At 40.3% G+C, this 24210-nt stretch overlaps 1 protein-coding gene across 1 annotated transcript in view; it reads right to left on the bottom strand.

Annotated features, from left to right (window-relative positions):
* The window catches only part of PRDM6 (PR/SET domain 6), a 103156-nt gene that overhangs the window by 13569 nt on the left and 65377 nt on the right, over positions 1–24210 (bottom strand). Inside the window, exons 3-5 of the mRNA XM_075272325.1 lie at positions 15774–15901; positions 7073–7197; positions 6600–6942 (exon numbers count right to left, since the gene is read on the bottom strand). Of these exons, the coding sequence (XP_075128426.1) occupies positions 6600–6942; positions 7073–7197; positions 15774–15901 (596 nt within the window). The remainder of the gene's footprint in view (positions 1–6599; positions 6943–7072; positions 7198–15773; positions 15902–24210) is intronic.

The following is a 24210-nucleotide window of genomic DNA, read 5'->3' as shown; positions in this document are numbered from 1 at the left end:
TGGCGAAATTTTGACATGGGCTCCCTAATGTCCTGGGCCCTGTGGCAGCCGCTACCGCTGCTACCCCGATAGTTACACAGCAAGGTGATAATTATTTTATAATTTTATAAATTTCTAAACCAAAATTAGATGGCTGGGAAAGGATTGAGAGAGAGATGACCCACTGGGACCCTTTTAAAGATGTTATCATGTCACTGGCAGATGGGATATCTCAATTTCATAAAAGTGTATGCTAAGAACCTCATTTTTATAACTATATATAAAAGACATAGCAGTCATATTTTATTGCCGTAGACGAGTGCTGTTGCAATTTTTTTATTTGCAATGACAAGGATTGAGACTGACAGGTTAGAACGTAATAAATATTAATTAATAATATTTTAGGAATATAACATATGTGAGCATGTGTCCTATGATTAGAACAGTAATTTATGTATTTATTTATATATCCGGTGGGGGTAATTTTATAAAGTATAGAGACTTAATATTCTATTTTTGTTACAACAATCTCTTATTTACTGTACTTAATATTGCTATCTCATAAACTAGAGCTTCAGTTGTGATGTGAGATATAGCTGCGAGAAGTCTCACTGCTTTCTTAGTTTACTAACACCAAAAACTTGGCATCCAACTCTGCCTAAAAGTGTTACTTATAAAATTGTCAAATGCAGATTATTATTTCCTGCTGAAAGTAGATCGCTCTTCTCATCAGTATCGATTGGCACTCTCCATGAAAATGCTGTTTCTGTAAACATAGAGAATAAGCAGCCATAAGTCAATTTTATTTATAGGATTTTACATCTCAGGGTAGGAAGATCTGTTCTTGCACAGTCTGCAGTTTAACTCTGAGGTCCCTGTATTTTCTTTGCTCACTATTGGAAAAAACCTGAAATATTTTCCTCTATATGATGATAATCTATCGGGAATCATGTTCGCTCACATCTGAGTTATGAATTCTGCCCATGCAATTAGCGCCTTACAGTAGTTGTTTTAATGCCTGCATAAATCTCCTATTGAAATCCTGTCAAATAAGCCGTTTTTGGTGTTATGGAACTACCCTGCTTGGTATAGAAACATTAGTCATTTGAGGAAACATGAGGAGCTATGTGTATTCTGCACAGTGTTACTAAATATTATCTGTGGCTCGCCATAAATGCAATGTCACCAGTCCATGGCTTGTAGCTTATTACAATAATGGAGACGTCGTCCTTAGCATCTTATGTGGATCTTGAAAGAATCACCAATGGGGAGTAAATCCAGTTGTAGGGTATAGGCAAAATGGCACTTGATTATAGACATGAAAAAAGTGTTATATGGTGTGTGACATTATATATCTACCCTGCCAGTACCTTATTGCAAATTATACCTACGACTTATCATTTTTTCTATATTGACCTAGGATATGTGTAGTAGTTTATATCTAGCATAAAGCACTTGACAGATTGTAGATTCATCTAATAAGAAAATTATGATAAACCAACTTTTTTAATGTTTACAAGATTTATCCTTTTTGTTGTATGTGTATAGAGTCCTATCATTTCAACTCTTGATATTTTTGTCTGGAGGAGTCTGGCAGCAGCTAATTCCGCTAAGATTATATTCATACTACAGTGGATACTACAACAGCGCTAATTTCACTGCTTAGACCTGTAAACTAACACCTAAGGCCGGGTTCAGACGGGTTTTTTTGGGCCGGATTTTGACGTGGAATCCGCATCAGAATTCAGCTCAAAAAATCGCCTCCCATTGAAATCAATGGGAGCCGGTCATTTCTTTTTTCCGCGAGACGTTTGTTACTGCTCGCAGAAAAAAGAAGCTACCTGCCTTCTCTTCAGGTGGATTCTGCGGACGTCCGACTTGCGAAACCTCCCTTCCGACTAGGCCCATTCATTTGGGCCTAATCCAGAGCGGAATGCCGTTTTTTAGACCAGAATTTGTGGCGGACTCTGCGTCAAATTTTGGTCCAAAAAACTCATGTGTGAACCTGGCCTTAGGCATATCTTCTCAAGACTAAATACATTGATATGAATATCTCCTCACTTTACAGGCATGCACTTTGCCTCTAAATATGTGAAGCTTGACCCAACCGATGGTCTACTGGCCCATGCTTAGACCACCATTGATTCATATGGTGCTATGACTTCAGCTCAGCGGACCAGGCCAGGATGCAATATGGATTTAGGCCAGGATGCAATATGGACACTGATATTGAGGCAATACTCTCTGTGAGAGCCCTTACTGAAAGTTTCCAAGCCCATTACCATGATTTTACAGGGTTGTAGGGAAGATAGCCTACTATTGTAGAAATCTGTTTGACCCTTAGGTTCTGCATGCATTTTCAATAAAATCAGCCATTCAGCCATAGAAAACAGACAAATATAAAGGGTAAAGGTCATGTAGTTTCCATGGCACTTTTAAATGTTGTTTTTAGATAACTCTTGCCCCGTTGTGAAAAAGGGGCATGACGGGAGTGCAATGTGTTTGGGACCATTTGGATCCATCATCATTTACATCAGTTTTCTGCGCATATTGCCTGGTTTATGATGGCCTGTGCCTCGTCATAAATTACCTGAATCCTGAGATTATCCCTTCCCAAATTTATGCTGTGCCTCTTGCACATGGTTGTGCATGTATAGTGGCACACATGACTGTATACCCCTGTAATATACTGCAATATTTTTTTCACATTATTTTTTTTCATACAATCCCTATGGCTATATACCCCTGCAATATACTATGCAAATATGCTGCAATCATTTTTTTCACATTATTATTTTTGTCTCATACAGTCCACATGGCTGTATACCCCTATAATATCAAATGTAAACATGCTGCAATCATTTTTTTAGATTAATTTGTGAGAAAAAAAATCCATATGTTCCTATATGTATCTATAGAACATTACCATCATAAATGACCCCCTTTCGTACCATTCATTTTACACATGTGGCTTAGCTTACCTGTACATGCAGTCCACAATAATTTATATTATACTTGTGTATTTCAATGAAATATTTACTCTATGTTAAAAACGGCTAGCAGGACAGAATTTTAGATGAAATTAATTAGATCTTTTCTCGCTGGCTAGCTATCAGGATTGTCAGATAAATGAGCTTTGATGCATAAATAATGACTGTATTATATCCACGGTGCCACTGGCCAAAGTACCAGAAATTCTAATTCACTTGTTCAGCTAAATTTCATCTTCAGTTCACAGCCATAAAATTCCGTATTGACAAACGTTCAAACCAACTTTGACTCTAAGGTATCTGGTCAACATTTTTCTTCTATATGGATATTAGTTTATTGAATAAATGGCATCTGTTTTCCTCCACATCACCGCTAGAGCAGGTATATCTTTTTGACAGCTCCACACGATTTATAGCTTTGCATGCTCTGAAGAAAAATAGTGCTAAGCAAAAAATTCCAATTCATTGCCTCTTAGTACTTAATTAAGTTCCTACACACTGTACACCGCAGGTGAACCCGGCAATGACTGTCACATAAGCACTGAGATGCAAGACATTCTCTCTCTGGGAGACATAAAAGCATTTCTAGCATCTTGGCCTGATGTTTTCTGCCTATGACAGTCATTAATCTACCCCTGTATGATGGCCATGAGAAAATAAAGCATAAATCCCAAATACAGACACACTGTTTTAAGGTCACTGCACCTTTAAAATTGCATTTTCAGCTCATTATGAAGCAGATGAGGACAGCTGTTGCTTATTTTAGTCACTTACTCTAATAAAGCTCCCAGGAAAAATGGGAAGAAACCAGTTTGCTGTAATGAGACGAGGCCCATAGTCCCGCTATACAAATAATGTATTGTTAACACTGCAGATTTTGCACAGAAGTGCCTTCATATTAGGGTAGGGCATATAAGTAGAACTATGCAAAACCTTAGCATACTTTCACATGCCGTTTTGATGCAGTTTTTTCAGTCTCTAGAGAAACGGGCAGGAACCTAGGACAAGTATCGCTACTACCCTATCATGAACAGACCATGTACATAATAGGCATGCCTGACATATGTCCAAGAAAGCATTAGGAAGGTGGAGACTGAAATCATTTACATTCTGGAGTAACTAAGATGTGATGAGAAAAAGAAAGCTAATCTTGTGTGAACCACTGTGTTCTCTCTTAACCCTTGAGGTTTAACCCCTGCAGCTAGACGGGTTTCTAACCTTTGCACTGCAAAATTTGAAAACTGCTGCAAAATCTGCTGCAATAATTCACATCTACAGCGATGCTACTGTAGTCTACAATGGGTTAGCCTCCGGCAATTTTACCAGTGGCTATCTTTCTGTCAACTCTCAAGATTTTGCCTTGACCTTTGTTTCAATATTGTTTGTTGTCTATCACTTAAAAATGTACGTGAAATTGAGTTCCCATTAGTATACAGACACCATGACCATCTAAGGCCCGGTTCACATCTGCGTTCTGTATTCCATTCGGGGAACGGAAACCTATATGCATAAAAAAGCAGTAAGCTAAGAAACCACATGGACCCTATAGACTATAATGGGGTCCATGTGGTTTCCGCTCGGTTTCCACACAAAATATGCGGAGAGATAAATGCTGCTTGCATTACTTTTCTCTCCGCATGTTTCGTGCGGAAACCACACGGATCCCATTATAGTCTATGGGGTCCGTGTGGTTTCTTAGCTAACCGCTTTTAAAGCATATAGGTTTCCATTTTGAGGGGTCCCCAAGCGGACTCCCCGAACAGAATACCAAACACAGATGTGATCCGGAGCTAAGCTTTTTGGTTGAGTTGGATAATGCCAAATTACCGAAAACTCCAACCTATACACCTATATTATTAATCATATGGATAACATGTTACCAATGTTTGATAGTTTTCATTTGGTAACCCAGAAAAAAAAAAATATATTAATTATATTTAATCCTAAAGCAGACAAATCCCATTTTGGTTATGTATCCCCTATAGGGTTGAGCGATCGTGTTCGGAAAAGATCGGATTCCGATCGGCAATCGAGAAAATTTCACGATCGCCATTGGAATTCCGAACACGATCTTTTTATGTGGGATCGAGATCGGTGATTTTTCCCGCAATGCATTGCTTAGCCTTCACACTGAGTATATGATGTATATTCAGTGTGAAGGCTCCGCTGCAGTTCCATAGGAATAAATGGAAACAGCCGACACACAGCCTTAACCCCCTGCGCGCCGGCTGCCTTCATTCATTCTTTTTTTTTAAATGTAGATTGTGAGCCCCACATAGAGCTCACAATGTACATTTTTCCCTATCAGTATGTCTTTTTTGGAATATGGGATGGAAATCCATGCAAACACGGGGAGAACATACAAACTCCTTGCAGATGGTTTTTTGCCCTTGGTGGGATTTGAACACCAGGACTCCAGCGCTGCAAGGCTGCAGTGCTAACCACTGAGCCACCGTGTGGCCCCCTGCCTTCATTCATTCTAATGGAAGGCTAAACTAAATCTCTAGCAGCTACTTACCTCTAGAGATGGCTGCTCCAGTGCCCTCCTTCTTCTTGCCTCGCTGCCCCACCTCCCAGGTTAGTGTTTAAAGTGCTAGGTAGGCGGGGCTTGTGGCTTAGTGTGGGCGGGTACAGGGCGGGGAGACGTGACGTCTCCCCTCCCAGTACCCGCCCACACTCTCCTAACCCGCCCACACTCTCCTAACCTGGCAGGGAGGGGGCAGCGAAGAGAGGAGAGCAGCGTGGAGCAGCAGCGAGGCGAAGAATGAAGGCACGGGGCACAGGACCAGCCATCTCTGGAGGTAAGTGGACACCAGGGGGTAGGATTGCTTTTAAAATCCAATCTCCGATTAATAAAAAAATCCCATTGACTTGCATTGGGATCGGAATTGGGATCGAGATCGGGTTCGAATGAAAAATGATCGGAAATCGGATTTTAAAATCAATCCTGAAAAGTCAAGATCGGCTCAACCCTAATCCCCTATTAATAGGTTAGAATTTTTCACATTCTTACCATTTACTGTTGTGTAGCAAGATATTAGTGCTGCAATCCAAAATCATACCTAAGCCAGCAATACACATAAGAAAATGATCAATTTTCCATTGACAGCTATATGAGAGATTAAACTGGCCAATCAAAAAGTTCTAAAAAAAACCCCAAAAACCTGAATCCCTGGGATTTGTGCAGAAGGGCAAATGATTTGCTGAGTTTGGTTGAGCATGCCTTACCACAGCCAAAACCTTCCAATCTGAAGATCAAATTTTCAACAAATGTCAGCCATCCATCATCATAAATGGTCATTCACATAAAATTTTCAAATAATGGTTGATCAAAATGGTCACAATTGGCTATTTTTGCTGACTTTTCTCATTTGTGTATGTGCGCCTTTCTTCACTCTGCTATACTTTTGCTGTTGAATGCCTTCATTTTCAGACTGGTGCACCATATCATAAAGGTGTCTGAGATCTCGAGCAACACCAGAGCAAGAGGCCATCAAAATTTAGAGACCATAGACCCTGGAATATATTTTCTTAAAAGGTGTCAGTAAGTGCTTTTCTATAATGAAAAAAAATATAAAAATCTGCAGCTGAAACAACCTTTCTGACATTGCTCATGTCATCTTGTTTTACCTGTCTGGATTCTGGGTGCATACGTGCATCTGTAGTAGAATCCTTTGGGTAAAAGTCTTAAAGCATTGTCCACATTTCCATAGATGCCAGTCACTGAATTCTGAGTTGAGTTGGCTTGTTGAGGTTGGGCTGGCAAGTACTCGTTGGTTTTTGGCATTAATCTGGTTATATCCTGTGTCCAGAGGCCCAGATTTATCCAGGAGAGAATAGTTTCTATTGCATGGAGTCTGTGGAAAAACTATCGACCTCTGCAATGTAGAAGAAGGCAACTTGCCATTTTTGTTGAAGGATTGTAGAGTGTCTTGTCTGGACATGGCTTCCATAACAGGTGATGGAACGTTCACTACAAGACATAAAGTTATTTCATCCTTAAAATACAGCAGACATAGAATGTTATAATATATTGTCCTGAAATGAATGTAATTTTAGAGGAAACTATCCAATCTATGACAGTATAATGAGTAATATCTTACAGTTTTCGTCCTGAGCGATGCATTGTAATGGAATCCCAAAAAACGACGTGTAGCTGTCATTGTACCACACCAATAGTTCTGTACCCCGGGGAATGTCAATACAAGCTCTGTAGAATATGCTTGATCTGGTGAAATAACAGAAAATCAATCACACATGATCTATATACTTCCTTCTATCACCTCTAAAAAATGAAAAAGAGCGCTCTTTTAACATTTCTAACAATTAAAGTAACAAATAGGAGATATAACCATGAGACGTTGCAGGCCAGTCGTGTTCATGGTCTTCAAGGTGGACACAATACAGTCTATAACAAGCACAGTCTTCTAAATAGGGCTATTAGGTAGCAGATCCTTATTAGTCTTTCTTATAATTGACACGTAAAGGAAATCTGTCAGCAGACTCATGCTACCTGAACCTTGCCCATGTATTAACCATGTATTAAATATTGAAAGACCCCCTTGCCACACACATATATATATTTTACTCTGAGATGTTGCAGAATTTTAGAAAAAACATGCGTTTAAATTACCGTGGAATTGGTTGAAGTGTATTGAATAGGGTTACAAGATGGGTTGTTACACCCCATTAAATATAGGATCTAATGGCCTTGTGCTGTTGGGCTCTTAAGTAAGAGATGATAGATTCCGATGAAGCTGGAAAACTGGAGAACTTTACATACAAGGAGGCAACTAGCTTGGTGGTCACAGAGTTCCTAAATGAGGCAACTAATGTTGCGATTTCAGAACACTCTTACAAGAGGCAGTAAAAACTTGAAGCACGTTGCTGACACTTGCGACTGAAGGCTGACATCTACAACACCCTACAAAGACTTGTGATACAGTGTTGGTATTGATTAGAGATGAGCGAACAGTGTTCTATCGAACACATGTTCGATCGGATATCAGGGTGTTCGCTATGTTCGAATCGAATCGAACACCGCGTGGTAAAGTGCGCCAAAATTCGATTCCCCTCCCACCTTCCCTGGCGCCTTTTTTGCACCAATAACAGCGCAGGGGAGGTGGGACAGGAACTACGACACCGGGGGCATTGAAAAAAATTGGAAAAAGTCATTGGCTGCCGAAATCAGGTGACCTCCATTTTAGACGAATAGTGGATTTCAAATCCGGGTCATATGAGAATGTGAACTTTGTGACTATGAGACAGGGATAGCTGTACAGGCAGGGATAGCTAGGGATAACCTTTATTTAGGGGGGAATGTTATTAAAAATAACTTTTTGGGGCTCTATCGGGTGTGTAATTGTGATTTTTGTGAGATAAACTTTTTCCCATAGGGATGCATTGGCCAGCGCTGATTGGCCGAATTCCGTACTCTGGCCAATCAGTGCTGGCCAATGCATTCTATTAGCTTGATGAAGCAGAGTGTGCACAAGGGTTCAAGCGCACCCTCGGCTCTGATGTAGGAGAGCCGAGGGTGCACTTGAACCCTTGTGCACCCTCAGCTCTGCTACATCAGAGCCGAGGGTGCGCTTGAACCCTTGTGCACACTCTGCTTCATCAAGCTAATAGAATGCATTGGCCAGCGCTGATTGGCCAATGTATTCTATTAGCCTGATGAAGTAGATCTGAATGTGTGTGCTAAGCACACACATTCAGCTCTACTTCATCGGGCTAATAGAATGCATTGGCCAGCGCTGATTGGCCAGAGTACGGAACTCGACCAATCAGCGCTGGCTCTGCTGGAGGAGGCGGAGTCTAAGATCGCTCCACACCAGTCTCCATTCAGGTCCGACCTTAGACTCCGCCTCCTCCGGCAGAGCCAGCGCTGATTGGCCGAAGGCTGGCCAATGCATTCCTATGCGAATGCAGAGACTTAGCAGTGCTGAGTCAGTTTTGCTCAACTACACATCTTATGCACACTCGGCACTGCTACATCAGATGTAGCAATCTGATGTAGCAGAGCCGAGGGTGCACTAGAACCCCTGTGCAAACTCAGTTCACGCTAATAGAATGCATTGGCCAGCGCTGATTGGCCAATGCATTCTATTAGCCCGATGAAGTAGAGCTGAATGTGTGTGCTAAGCACACTCATTCAGCACTGCTTCATCACGCCAATACAATGCATTAGCCAGTGCTGATTGGCCAGAGTACGGAATTCGGCCAATCAGCGCTGGCCAATGCATTGTATTAGCCCGATGAAGTAGAGCTGAATGTGTGTGCTAAGCACACACATTCAGCACTGCTTCATCACGCCAATACAATGCATTAGCCAGTGCTGATTGGCCAGAGTACGGAATTCGGCCAATCAGCGCTGGCCAATGCATTCTATTAGCCCGATGAAGTAGAGCTGAATGTGTGTGCTAAGCACACACATTCAGCACTGCTTCATCACGCCAATACAATGCATTAGCACACACATTCAGCTCTACTTCATCGGGCTAATAGAATGCATTGGCCAGCGCTGATTGGCCGAATTCCGTACTCTGGCCAATCAGCACTGGCTAATGCATTGTATTGGCGTGATGAAGCAGTGCTGAATGTGTGTGCTTAGCACACACATTCAGCTCTACTTCATCGGGCTAATAGAATGCATTGGCCAGTGCTGATTGGCCGAATTCCGTACTCTGGCCAATCAGCACTGGCTAATGCATTGTATTGGCGTGATGAAGCAGTGCTGAATGTGTGTGCTTAGCACACACATTCAGCTCTACTTCATCGGGCTAATAGAATGCATTGGCCAGCGCTGATTGGCCGAATTCCGTACTCTGGCCAATCAGCACTGGCTAATGCATTGTATTGGCGTGATGAAGCAGTGCTGAATGTGTGTGCTTAGCACACACATTCAGCTCTACTTCATCGGGCTAATACAATGCATTGGCCAGCGCTGATTGGCCGAATTCCGTACTCTGGCCAATCAGCACTGGCTAATGCATTGTATTGGCGTGATGAAGCAGTGCTGAATGAGTGTGCTTAGCACACACATTCAGCTCTACTTCATCGGGCTAATAGAATGCATTGGCCAATCAGCGCTGGCCAATGCATTCTATTAGCGTGAACTGAGTTTGCACAGGGGTTCTAGTGCACCCTCGGCTCTGCTACATCAGATTGCTACATCTGATGTAGCAGTGCCGAGTGTGCATCAGATGTGTAGTTGAGCAAAACTGACTCAGCACTGCTAAGTCTCTGCATTCGCATAGGAATGCATTGGCCAGCCTTCGGCCAATCAGCGCTGGCTCTGCCGGAGGAGGCGGAGTCTAAGGTCGGACCTGAATGGAGACTGGTGTGGAGCGATCTTAGACTCCGCCTCCTCCAGCAGAGCCAGCGCTGATTGGTCGAGTTCCGTACTCTGGCCAATCAGCACTGGCCAATGCATTTCTATGGGGAAAAGTTAGCTTGCGAAAATCGCAAACTGACAGGGATTTCCATGAAATAAAGTGACTTTTATGCCCCCAGACATGCTTCCCCTGCTGTCCCAGTGTCATTCCAGGGTGTTGGTATCATTTCCTGGGGTGTCATAGTGGACTTGGTGACCCTCCAGACACGAATTTGGGTTTCCCCCTTAACGAGTTTATGTTCCCCATAGACTATAATGGGGTTCGAAACCCATTCGAACACTCGAACAGTGAGCGGCTGTTCGAATCGAATTTCGAACCTCGAACATTTTAGTGTTCGCTCATCTCTAGTATTGATGTCTTTAGCACTACCTCAGTGTAGCACAGTTTCTACCACGGCAGCTCAGTTCTGTATCAATAGCTCAGTCTAATGTAGTCTGGGCTCAGAGACTCTCTCTCTAGGGTCATCTTCACCTGAAAAATAGCCCCTAGCAGTGGCTGTCAGGACTTACTTGCACCACTCCTGCAGTGTTGGCCACTTCAAGGTCCATCTTTCACAGTCCCAATGGGACAGTCCCTTACAAAAGTCTCAACTTACTTCCTAGCTATAATGTATGCTGGCATTCCTCTCCAGCAAACTCCTGTGTCTGTCTGAGCTGTCTACTGGTCTGATCCTAACGGCAGAAAGTCTCTCTTTGTAATCCATATCTCATCTGACTTGAGAAAGGGCATTTTACCCCAATATACATTGCTGCGTGTGTCTTCTAATACAATACTCCCACTCAAACCATTAATTTACTTCCAACTGAGACGGCAGCGCCAGACTGAGGTCTTTATTCTCTATCTATTTGATTGAAATGATGGAATCGTGAATTGATCTATGTAGGCAATAATGGGAAACATATTGTTCCATATCATAGTAGGGCGTCTCATGTGCTAGGGTTTTGGATTTCAAGTATGTTTAGTGCTTTTAGTGTACAAGGTCCAGGTCGTGTGCTCATCCATTGGTTGTTTCCTTGCCTCAGTCTTACTCTCTGTTGGTTTTAGTTGTTACATGCACTACTATCTATTAGACTTAAATAATAAAAATAAAATTAAAAAGTGAATGGGACCAAATGCAGCCCCATAACAGCTGCCAAAACTATGGCATTGTGCAGTGTGGATCAATGTGCAGCAGGGCTGTAGCCTCTCCATACAGCTGGACAGTGGTGCGGTGAAGAATTGCATCCCACAATCTTATATATGGATAGGCTACAACTTTAAAGAACTAGATCATTCCTTTAAGATAAGCTGTGATATCTCCTACATTATGGGGTGAACAAATTATTTCACACATTCTATAAATGGAATAGGTGATGCCACCTCGTGGACTTGTTTTATATATGATAACATTGAATAATCTTAAGATCAGGCTGAAGTGTTACACCTTCTAATATACTATAAGTACTTTATAAGTTAACATTACTTTTCCGTGAGAGGTATTTGTAACAAAGCAATTTGGTTGTAGTGTAGCCCTGCCACATCCGGGAATCCGTCCCTGCATTTTTCACTGTAGTGAGATATGCACTTGTCAACGTATTTTGTCACCACAAACTGCCTCTTGGCAACAGAATCATAAAGATCAATAGAAAAGTGCAGATCCTCAATATTTTACTTGCAGCTGCAAAACTTCCATTTATCTTGTTCTTCTCTCTATTTACAGCCATTTTGTCTCAGGAGGGCACTGCTGGCTAAGCAGAACATTTCTGCAGCTTTCTATGAATATCTGACAGAAACTCTCAACTTGGTCTCTTTTGTTTTCTGTAGTTAAACGTCCACCTTCACTATAATTCACAATTTTCTCTACGCCGCTGTAGCAATGAAGTCAGTTTGTCATAGCTTTTTAAAAAAAATCTAAAAAATCAATAGCAAGTTCTAAAACTTGAGAAAAATCAAGTCTACTCTGCGCTCGACCATTCCAAACATTTCATCTTTCACTTTGGCTCTCCGTAAAATAAACAAAGCGGAGTAGCAATGAACGTACTAAAAAACCAAATGACACAGTTTGCTGCTGAAAGAGCAGAACTGTTTTCAGGCGATGGGTGGTCTCTGAGGGTAGACCGAAAAATAGTGTAAGCATACACCATTTCTTCCAAGCGGATAATGCTTCCAAAACTCGCACAACTCTCTGCATGCTGAAGTACATCAAAGGGATTTTTCTCGTTTCGGATAATATTTCCTTTGCTGACATGTATTTAGTATTGTGGTTGGATGACTCATAAAGATAGCTTCATGGCGTCCTAACGCTGTTGAACTAGAACACATGCCAACGGACATTATTGTCAGCCTCAAAATAAAAACAAAACGTTCAGGCGAGGGTCAATCAATCACAAAGTTCTTTGAAGAAAATTCCATTTAGATATTAGACATCATAACAGAGTCAATTCAAACCAGCTGACTTTTTGTGAAAAGGACAACTTTGGACAATGCAGAAATAGGCCGATGCCTTAAGTGTTCGTTCCCTTAGGCTCTCCGCTCTTTGGTGACTGAGCAGAGTTTATTTAATTTTCATGGTTCATTGCGCTGAAAGCTGAAACAACTGAAACCATACTGTACCGAGCTGTTAACATCTCATCTGGATGTAAAAATTTCTATCAAAAAGTCTGATGCATGGCACTGTTTTTATTTTCCATGCTTGTAACTACATGTTTCTTTATTAGACATTACTTTTAGGTAAAATAGCTTCCCGAATTAAGTAAATAATTCTCTGCTACTCTTATACTTACAGCGGTTCAGGACATTTGTCTACATTAACCTCAGGCCTTCCTTATTATACTTTACTGTATCCCATATGGCCTAAAACCTCAAAACGATTTTTTCTTACCCTGACTAAAGCTATGATGACAGCTCAGAATGGATATAGTATATTCTCTCTATAAAATAACCCACATGAATAAATGTTGTCTGTACAGTTAGGTGAAGACCTTTGTAACTGCATTTATAACATAGAACGGAACATTTCCATGTATCTGCATTAACAGGGGTGTAACTGTACGGGGTGAAGAGGTCGCAGTTGGACAGGAGCCTGATGGGATCCATATGAGGACACCAATACAAGCATCATAGTTGGGGGCCCGCTTACATATTTTACATTGGGACCCCGCAGCATCAATATTTTTCTTATTAATATAGATTACTATTCTGAGTAGTTAGGCCTCTTATATCTGGGAGAATATGGAACTGTCATGCCCAGAACTGCCAATATTGTAACAAACGTATTAATTACACCTAATATTACATCTAGTACTCATTATATATATTGTACTGTATGTAGAATATGAAACATGACGATAAGGTGCCACATTGCCGAAAAGCTGCTTTTTTGTTGCAGATTTTGCTGCAATTTTTTGACCAAACTTAGGAGTAGCTATGAAAGGAATGTGAAATATAAAGGAAGTTCTTATACTTCTCCCTTCTACTCAACCCACTCCTGATAAAAAGCAGCTTTTCTGCAAGGTGGGGTTTTAGTCATTAAAGGTTTTTTCCAGGAGTCAAATATTTAACACCTACCCTTAGAATAGGTTATTAATATGTGATCAGTGGGGATCCAACATGCCAATGAGTTGCAGACAGTAAAGAAGTAGGGAGCCGTCCATTCCCTGCTTCACCACCCGGCCACTGTCTTTGCTCCCGGTGTCCTGGGAGCAGGAGGTGTGATGTAGTGACGTCACTTACATCGCACCTGTTGCTCCTTGAAGACTCTGGGACCAGAGACAAGAGTGAATGGGGAATTGGGAAAAGTGAGTAATAAGGTTTTTTGTTTTTTTTAATACATGTAGTGGGGGACTTGAAACTGTGGAAGCAATCTGTGGGGTAGGGGGACACACTGTTTGGGCAACCTGAGTGGGACATGACAATGTGAAGGGACACACTGTGGGGGACATGATACTGTGGGGACAACCTGAGGGTGACATGATGCTGAGGGGGCAACATTGGGAGGACAAGATACTGTAGGGAAACCTGGGGGGGGACATAACACTGTGAGGGTAATCCAAGTCGGACATGACAGTTTGAAGACAACTTGGGGGGGGTACATGACAATGTGGGGGCAACCAGGGTAGTTGATGTTATGAATCTGTGAAGTGGACATTAAGATGTGGGGGCAACCTGGAAGGGAACATTATGAGGGTATTATGGGGCCACTAGGGAGACATTAGCCACTAAGGGGAATTATACTATGTGGGGGGACATAGAAGGAGCATTAGAATTTGTGCAGGTCAGGTGGCGATGATAGAGGGGGCCCACTTATGAATCACTTGCACAGGGCCCACCAATGTGTTAAATCAGCTCTGCCCAGGACCCTCACTCATCAACTGTTTGAAGAGACGGCGACATTTGGGGGAGCCCTGTGGCCTCTTCATTGAATACCAAGCATAGACCATACAATTCTCCGGGTTGTACTTGGTATTGCAGCACAACCCAACATAAATTGTACTGAACTGCATACAGGCCATGTGGCGAATGAACGTGACATTACTGGCCTGTGAAGAGGAAGTAGCTGATCTGTGGGGATCCTGGGGATCAGATGCCCACTGATCAGATATTAAGGAGAAGTCATCAATAAATAATAAATAAGTCCCAGAAACGCCCTTTAATTTCAGCAGCTTTTGACAGCCTGTATAAGATACATACTCATACGTATCAAATTCGGGTATAAATCAAGTGGTATTCTGCTAAAGCTCCATCCAGTACTGAGACGATTACATAGACTGTCACTTGTGAGTTACGGTTAATACATGTAAAGAACCAAATAATCAGTCAAGAAAAGAGCAGATTACATTACACATGGGGACAATAAAATTTGCTTGTTGGCAGCGCATGTACCCATGGGACAGTAAGGAAACTTTAAGTACAGTTAATGTTTACTAAAGGTGCATGACTCTTAGGGTTATATTAAATTGAGCCCATTGTTTTAAGCTTCCCTTATGCAGTGACTTTGCTTACCGGGCATACAAATAATGTGACCCACCTCTATTATTATCTATTAATAGAAAGCACCAGGAAAGAAGAAGCCCAAAACAAGCCAGTCACAAAGGGGTTAAATGGGCGTAATGTAATACCATGGCCACCATTAGCTTCAGCTCCCCATTGACGGGACAATTTTTTAAAAATTGCTCAGCATCTCATCCAGTCCGTATCGTAGTTAGGTTGGAAGGATCAGACATGAAACAATGTTCTACCAAAATGAATTTTCCAGTCTTGGTTATTACAATAAGGTTTCTGTTTTTTGAAGTCTAGCAAACATGCTGTGATATATACATTGTTTTCATTCCTCCGACCATCCTAACCAAAAGCATCTGTATTTCTAATATCTTCTTTTCTCAAAATGAATTATTGCATTGATTGTAATTCAGAAATTTGCGCACATTACCTGTACTGAACTACTGTCAAATTCTGCTCCCCGCAGTGTCTGGCGCATCGGACGTACCTCATCCAGCTTGACTTACTGGGTTCTCCTCCATCAATAAAGTGCTGTAGTGTCCCATCTTGGTCATATATCTAGAGGGGAAGAGGTTGCAGGTTCAATATGTTATTTATCTACATTAAGAGTCAGCAATCATTTTCCACTTTGCCACCAGCGCCTATAATATATCTTTTATAGGAATTTAGGCCATTTGTCAGTAGATTATGTGTGAATCTTGAGGGTCATTTCACTTAAGAGAGAAACACATTGTGATGTACTATAAATTTATCCTGTCTTATCAGCCCAATCTTTGGTGTATTTACATTTACAGAACCTCTCAGATGTCTCTATGCTTCCCACACAATATTTTTGGCTTACGGTTATGTAATGAGCTGCTGGGCAAGAGCTCCGGGTTAATGAGGAATTAATATAGGGATGCCAAAGACATTGAAAATGCTACTATAGTGATGGGAACATTAAACTAATGTGTATTTACTGTGACATCTTCTCAATGTCCTACTCTATATATTACCACATTACTCCGCTGAGATGATGCCAAGTACCCACATAAACCCACCTACATATAAAGTTCATGAAAACATTAGAAGACAACATTTACTTGTAGTCTTAGCTTATACTGGATACAAGGTGATGTTCATTTTCTAGTAATACAATGAACTGATTTATCTAATTGTATAATCAAACACAAGCTCAAAATCTTAAGATGTCCACAAACTTAAGCGCAAACTCAGAGTTTTCTTGCAGTGTCTTACTTCCCTCTCCAATTGATCATACATGCACACTCAACTGAACCAAGTATGCATATATATATGGGGAACCTGGGAGGAATAACTGCTTGCTAGGGGCTCAACATGGAATAGTTGTATCTCAGCCATGGAATGAATGAGCATATCCTTACAATATGTGTCTGTGACTAATCCACCCCCTGGTAGAGCTGCTGAACAATGGAATAAAGTCCCTAGGCTCCTATTCACATAGAACTCCAAAACTGCAAAATGTGTTCATAGCTGCATAGTGGTATCAAGACTTATCTGTATCTATCACCAAACTGCTTATAAATATGAAATGGAATACACGAAGATCTGGAAAATGCAATGACAATTTCTCCTGGTTCCATCCAACCATTCATCTCTCCATATTGTAGCACATCATAACATTTCCACTATCCATAAACATCATAAAATTTCCACTATCCATAAGTGCCTTTTGGTTTTGTATAAGACACTGATGTTTTTTATGTATGTAAGTATATGGAATAAAGAGTTTTTATGCTGATTTTAAAGACAGTTTACACTATCTCTGGTTGTTCCATTTAGCCTAGATTTCGATCCAGCAGAAATAGGAACACCACTTAGGTGGATATTCCATGACAATCTGCAATATGGAGAAATGAATGGTCATTGCATCTTCCCCGATCTTCATGTATACCATCTTATCTTCCTAAGGTGTTTGGTGATGGATAGATAAGTCTTGATACAACTGCACCATTGCTACAGATAGCATTATATTTCCTGGTATTGAGCTAAGAACAAAATGCGTGGTTTTGGAGTCCTTCAATCATATGCTTAGTATCTTTATCAGAAAATATATAGGACAGTGCAAAACATGAAATATCATGTATGGGAGTAATGATATGTATTATTGGTTTAATCCATTCCAATATTTCCTACAATGAAATATTGAAAATAAACATACTGTATGTTCATCTGCAGTATCAGTGTCTGGGTGGTATCTGCCCTCATATCAAATAGTCCAAAGTTCACATATGTTGTAAATATTCATTTAGAAATCTCCTTAGATCAGTAACACCACACATATATTCAATTATAAGCTATAATAACATTGACTTTTCGCTTTTCTTTCTGAGGGTATTTCTGAGGTTTAGCGGAGTGGTAATCTCAATGTTAACTCTTCACCAACTAACTTGTGATATGATAGATGTGGTGAGTCATGAAGAAAAAAAAGAAAGTCCATGGAATGTATTTAAAGGGGTGTTCCCCAGAATGAAATAAAATTATAAACACTATATACTCACCTGTTCATTCAGCTGAATGGAAAGCCTCCATTTAGGTCCTCGGTCTCATCTTCCGCATGTGCATGAGCAGATCAGCCAATATGTGGCTCAGAGGCGATGCTCTGTTCCAACGCTCAGGAAGACCGAGGGCCCGAATAGATGCTCTTGACTAGATCCCCGGACGGAAAAAAAAAGTATGTTGTTTGCTATTTTAAGCTATTCTAGGTCTTAATTAAAAGAACTGGAACATCCCTCTAATTATTATCAGATATACAGTATTATTCCATTAAAATTTGGTGTATAAACTTGGGTGCAACAATTATATTATATTTATTTGTGTATGATTTATATGTGATTGGTAAAAGACACAACTACGTTGTCTTGAGGCTGGAGAGATTGCCTGAATTGATAGTGGAGGGACATGATCTTCACAAAATATATTTTTCCATACATACATTTATACACTCCATTCATATGTTCAGGAAATGGCTTAAACTAGATCAAGTGAAATGTGTGAGATGACCCTGAGAAATTCCAATGAAAAGTGCTCATGTAGGTATGATCTAACAATGAAGATAGATGGTACACATCAAATTTGGTGGAACTAAAACCTGTCATTGGAAATCTAATTTGGATAAGGGGTAGTCTTCTGAAAGAAGTGATCTTTTAGAGAGTATTCACAGTCTATACATTGATATCCAGGCCACACGACTGCTGCTAGGCATGGGACTATATAGTGTATATGAGTATACAGTTACTGCAACTGAAGTGAATGGGACCTGAGCTGTAGTAGCACAGCTTTACCACTATACAATGTATGGCGCCATCTGCTTGTGACTGTATAGTACTGGACATGGCAGTGGTCCTGAACAGCTGATCAATACTGGCTGGCTGTTGACCCCCACTAATCAGATATTGATGGCCTATCCTTACTGTAGGCAATTATACAATTCTAAGGAATCCCTTTAATGGTAATAAAGATGTCAATTACAATTAGAATAAACAACTAGCGGATTAAAAAGATGTTTAAAAGGAATCCGAGGAATATTCCTATCATAGGTTGTGGGGTGGAAGCTACTGCCCACTGAATGTCATGACCCATAGTGGCTTAGCAGCAATGACTATAAATGTCACTATATGTCACTATAACTTACATCTACATTTACAGAAGATCATTTGCCTTTTTTTCAACTGATTTTTTTTTTTTATTTACACTGGCCAAATACAGACACAACATATTGGAAATAAACAATTTGAAATGATTATTGAACTGTGCCAATGGGCCTTATGGCCATATTTATGTAGACCACCATTCGTAATGTGAAAATTTGTAGTTTCTAGATTCTTTAAATGTTAACTTTGGAGTACTCGCTAAGAATTCTGATCATGGAAGATCCAAATAGAAAGATAGATAAATAAAGAGATAGATAGATAGATAGATAGATAGATAGATAGATAGATAGATAGATAAATAGATGAATAGATAGATAGGGCAAAGTGTCTTTGAATTTACTCCTGAATATTTTGTGAGATACTGAGAAATTTCATATATACAGAGACAGTATAACACCAGGCCTGTCATTTGTGCCCGCTGGTGTAGACTCCGCCACAGATGTGAACCTAGCCTTATATAATCTTATAGTTATATTATTTTCTATTCCCCCTAATACATAAGCCAACTAAAGTACAATGAAATTCATCAAAAGTTTTTCAGAAACCTGCTGTCCTATGTAATATCCTGCTGCCCCCTGTAATGATAGCCAATACAATCATACTATTAGATTGGTCTACTGGTATGCAGACAATAGGCAATACACAGACTGTACTTGTATTATCATGACAGCCATTGACAGGTATCTTCTGGAGGATCACCAGAGCTGCTTCTTATGGTGGAGTTACTGATCACTTTGTAAATAAACATGTCCTGCTTTTGATGTTTGGCCTAACAGATATGGTAATCCCTGATAGACTGTCTAAAATTAGATTTGTAGTCTGAAACATTGTGGCTGTCACTATCTTAGCTGTGGACATTAGAAAAGATATTCAGTGCAAAATATTTCTAACTGCCCCTTTGAAAAAAAGTGTCTGTAACTCTGACTTTTTTAGCCACTTGATGATGAATGGACATTTTATGACTAGACATAACAAGAACAGTCATCATCTAGCATAATATCCAATATAAATAACATAGTAATAATGAAGATGGCTTCATCACTCTGGTACAGCCAAGAAACAGGTTGTTAGTACCTTATAAATGTGAATTTACTGCCTTCATGACTAACAAAATATTAGCAAAATTAAAGTTCTAAACCTTTTATGAATATAGTTATTTAGTCTATTCTAAACTAGTTCTGTTTTTATAGTATGAGTTGTTACGGACAGATCTATACCAAATCTGGCTATTTTATTATTATTATTATTATTATTTATTTATTTATTTATTCAGTTAAAAAAAAAAGTTGGAAAAAGGGCTATTTAAGCAGTTTTTTAATATAGTTTTTATTTATTACTTAAAGCATTTTTTTTTAACCTTTCTACTTCGCCCTATAAGGGGACTTGAACATTAGGGTGCACTATTGCTATAATAGTACATTGCAATGTACTGTAAGTGAATAGTTAAGACGTCCTCTACAATCAATAGTGATAGTGGCATCTAAGGGGTTAAACAGTTGCGATCATTGTTTAAACTACTTGCAGGCCTTTGAACAGGACGCCAGCTGTGCATAACAGCTGATATCCTCACCCAATGGTACCTTCTCAGCTCCTGAGCTGGCGCCATCTTCACAATGTATTGTCATGTCAGTTCTCAGTAATAGGAACCTGTCACTGACATTATATGACATTGTGAAGGCAGTTAAGAAACTAAAAACATTTTCAAAAAATTTAAACCACCAATGAAATTTTTGTTCCCTTGAGTTACAGGTACACAAAGCTCATAAGCAAACAGTATATCTCAGCTTCTTGGACCCCTATAGATATGACATGGAGACAGGTGTAGGATATTAAATTCATAAAAGCTAAATGCTTACATTTGTGACATCAGGCAATTCCTCATTTATGAGTTGCTCACTATATCAAGGTAATATAAATCACAGAACACTGAAGATACCAGCAAGAGTAAAACTCACATTAAAATGCGCTAATTCTGCAAAAAATATATCCTCCTGCCCTGGAATAAAGATATATGCACCATATAATAATATGTCTTAACAAATTCATAGCAAAGAAGGTTTAAGGTATTTCAATTAGGAAATGGAATCACTTCTTCAACAAATGGACCAAAGTGAACATGTACCATAAGTTATTATGTCATGTAAAACTATATCATATGTTAAAGCTATCTCTCTGACCATAGAAACCTGATATGCCAAATTCCCCAATACTAAATATTTAACCCTCCCTGTCGGAGCTGGGCATTTTGTTGGATTATCCTCCTCTGCTCTGCTTCATCAGGCTCTCTATGTAATAATGTTTTTTTTCTCTTGTGGTCATTGTGGAAAAATATTGATGACGACTTATAATAATCCATGATCACGCTTTATCCTCCTTTGAATTAGTTAATATTTGATAATATCAATATGGTTAAAGGGATATATACACTCACCGGCCACTTTATTAGGTACACCATGCTAGTAACGGGTTGGACCCCCTTTTGCCTTCAGAACTGCCTCAATTCTTCGTGGCATAGATTCAACAAGGTGCTGGAAGCATTCCTCAGAGATTTTGGTCCATATTGACATGATGGCATCACACAGTTGCCGCAGATTTGTCGGCTGCACATCCATGATGCGAATCTCCCGTTCCACCACATCCCAAAGATGCTCTATTGGATTGAGATCTGGTGACTGTGGAGGCCATTGGAGTACAGTGAACTCATTGTCATGTTCAAGAAACCAGTCTGAGATTATTCCAGCTTTATGACATGGCGCATTATCCTGCTGAAAGTAGCCATCAGATGTTGGGTACATTGTGGTCATAAAGGGATGGACATGGTCAGCAACAATACTCAGGTAGGCTTTGGCGTTGCAACGATGCTCAATTGGTACCAAGGGGCCCAAAGAGTGCCAAGAAAATATTCCCCACACCATGACACCACCACCACCAGCCTGAACCGTTGATACAAGGCAGGATGGATCCATGCTTTCATGTTGTTGATGTCAAATTCTGACCCTACCATCCGAATGTCGCAGCAGAAATCGAGATTCATCAGACCAGGCAACGTTTTTCCAATCTTCAATTGTCCAATTTCGATGAGCTTGTGCAAATTGTAGCCTCAGTTTCCTGTTCTTAGCTGAAAGGAGTGGCACCCAGTGTGGTCTTCTGCTGCTGTAGCCCATCTGCCTCAAAGTTCGACGTACTGTGCGTTCAGAGATGCTCTTCTGGCTACCTTGGTTGTAACGGGTGGCTATTTGAGTCACTCTTGCCTTTCTATCAGCTCGAACCAGTCTGGCCATTCTCCTCTGACCTCTGGCATCAACAACGCATTTCCGCCCACAGAACTGCCACTCACTGGATGTTTTTTCTTTTTCGGACCATTCTCTGTAAACCCTAGAGATGGTTGTGCGTGAAAATCCCAGTAGATCAGCAGTTTCTGAAATACTCAGACCAGCCCTTCTGGCACCAACAACCATGCCACGTTCAAAGGCACTCAAATCACCTTTCTTCCCCATACTGATGCTCGGTTTGAACTGCAGGAGATTGTCTTGACCATGTCTACATGCCTAAATGCACTGAGTTGCCGCCATGTGATTGGCTGATTAGAAATTAAGTGTTAACGAGCAGTTGGGCAGGTGTACCTAATAAAGTGGCCGGTGAGTGTATATATATATATATATATATATATATATATATATATATATATACATTAGGAATAACATTGAAGACACTGCCTTTTCAATAACGGCAATGTGTGGCTACACACTAATACTGGGAAGGCTGCCAATCACTGAGTGACCTGCACACTAGATCACTAGATATAGAAAACTCCTGTTATACATGCACATGCTGAAACGGTCTGAGCGCCGATTGACGATAAGCATCTGGAATGTCATTGGTTACTGGTTTGTATCAGCCTATTACATTAGCCTATGTAAAGTTAAAGGGAACAATCCCTACTGCTCCATTATGATGCACTGATCATCGCCAGGACATCCCTCTTCACAGAGGACAATGTACTGCCAGGGATCCTGCATCTTTTATACTACATAAAGCTGAACAACAGTTAGACAATGCAATTATCAGTAGTGGGCATTTCCTAGGAACCTAGGTACCCAATAAGTGGCCCAATTCTACAGTTCTCAGGCAATGTCAGAAGCTCTTAAATAAGCAAGATTAGACCAATAAATTACTGAAGTCTGTATTCTTCCCATTTTTTTCCGACTTTGAAATCTGCCAGTTTTTGGGTTTCCCTATGTCAAAAGATAAGTCATGAATATGTATGTCTTGAAAACTTCAAATTAAGGTTTCTCTACAACCATAAGGATCACACACCACAAGACACAGATATTGATAGATAATTTACTGCCTACCTTATTTCTCATCATTGTATATAGTGAATATAGGATGTGTATCTATACTGTGTACCGTGTATGTTATTCTGACCAGGCTCACTAAGATTTTCTGTTCATTGTTAAGAGCTCCTGCCTTTGTGCCACACACTGTATCTTACTTATCTTCTAGATTGTCAGAGGCCATGAGTACAAAGTGGGTCAATCGCTCACATTGGTGGTCTTCATTTGACAGAAGTAAATGACTGGGGATTAGCTATTATCTGCTTTCAGTCTGGTGTTGTGACATGTCTCCAAATGTTTCACTTTTTAGTTGTAAAAGAAGAAAAAGTTCCTGGAAACCAGAGGTTGGGCTGATTCAGCCATCTAGTATCTAGCTGGAGCCAGATGAAGTGTGACTGGTGAGACCAGCCTGCTTTGAAGTTCTACTTGTTCAAGATAGACCTGCTGGGAAGAAAATTTTATTCCTCCAAATTAAAGTGAAATATTTCTCCATCCAGCTGTTAAGTCTGACATGCCTGCCATTTTTCAAGGCACTGGAGAGTCGCCATCTTCCATACTGTGATGTACACCTATCCGAGCAGCATGTCCCTTAGAAAAACAATGTGCAATAAATACTGGAGTCATATTGCTGCTACAAGCCAGGAAGCCGCAGCTATTAATAGGGTTATTAGTCAGTCATGTGCAGGGCTTTCTACTAAAATATCAGTTAAATGAAATCTATTACAACTGCACAATAAATTCCTTAAGCAGATATGGCAGTAGAGAAATGTATTAAACACTATGGTTCATGTTTTATTACTTTTATGCATTGAAACTTTGCTACTATATTTACATATAATCTCCATTAAAATATTCTCCT

This window comes from Leptodactylus fuscus, chromosome 1, assembly GCF_031893055.1.
Source record: "Leptodactylus fuscus isolate aLepFus1 chromosome 1, aLepFus1.hap2, whole genome shotgun sequence".
In the NCBI taxonomy this organism is placed as follows: domain Eukaryota; kingdom Metazoa; phylum Chordata; class Amphibia; order Anura; family Leptodactylidae; genus Leptodactylus; species Leptodactylus fuscus.
The sequence above is the reverse complement of the archived record's forward strand: the minus strand, read 5'-3'. Positions and strand labels throughout refer to the sequence as shown.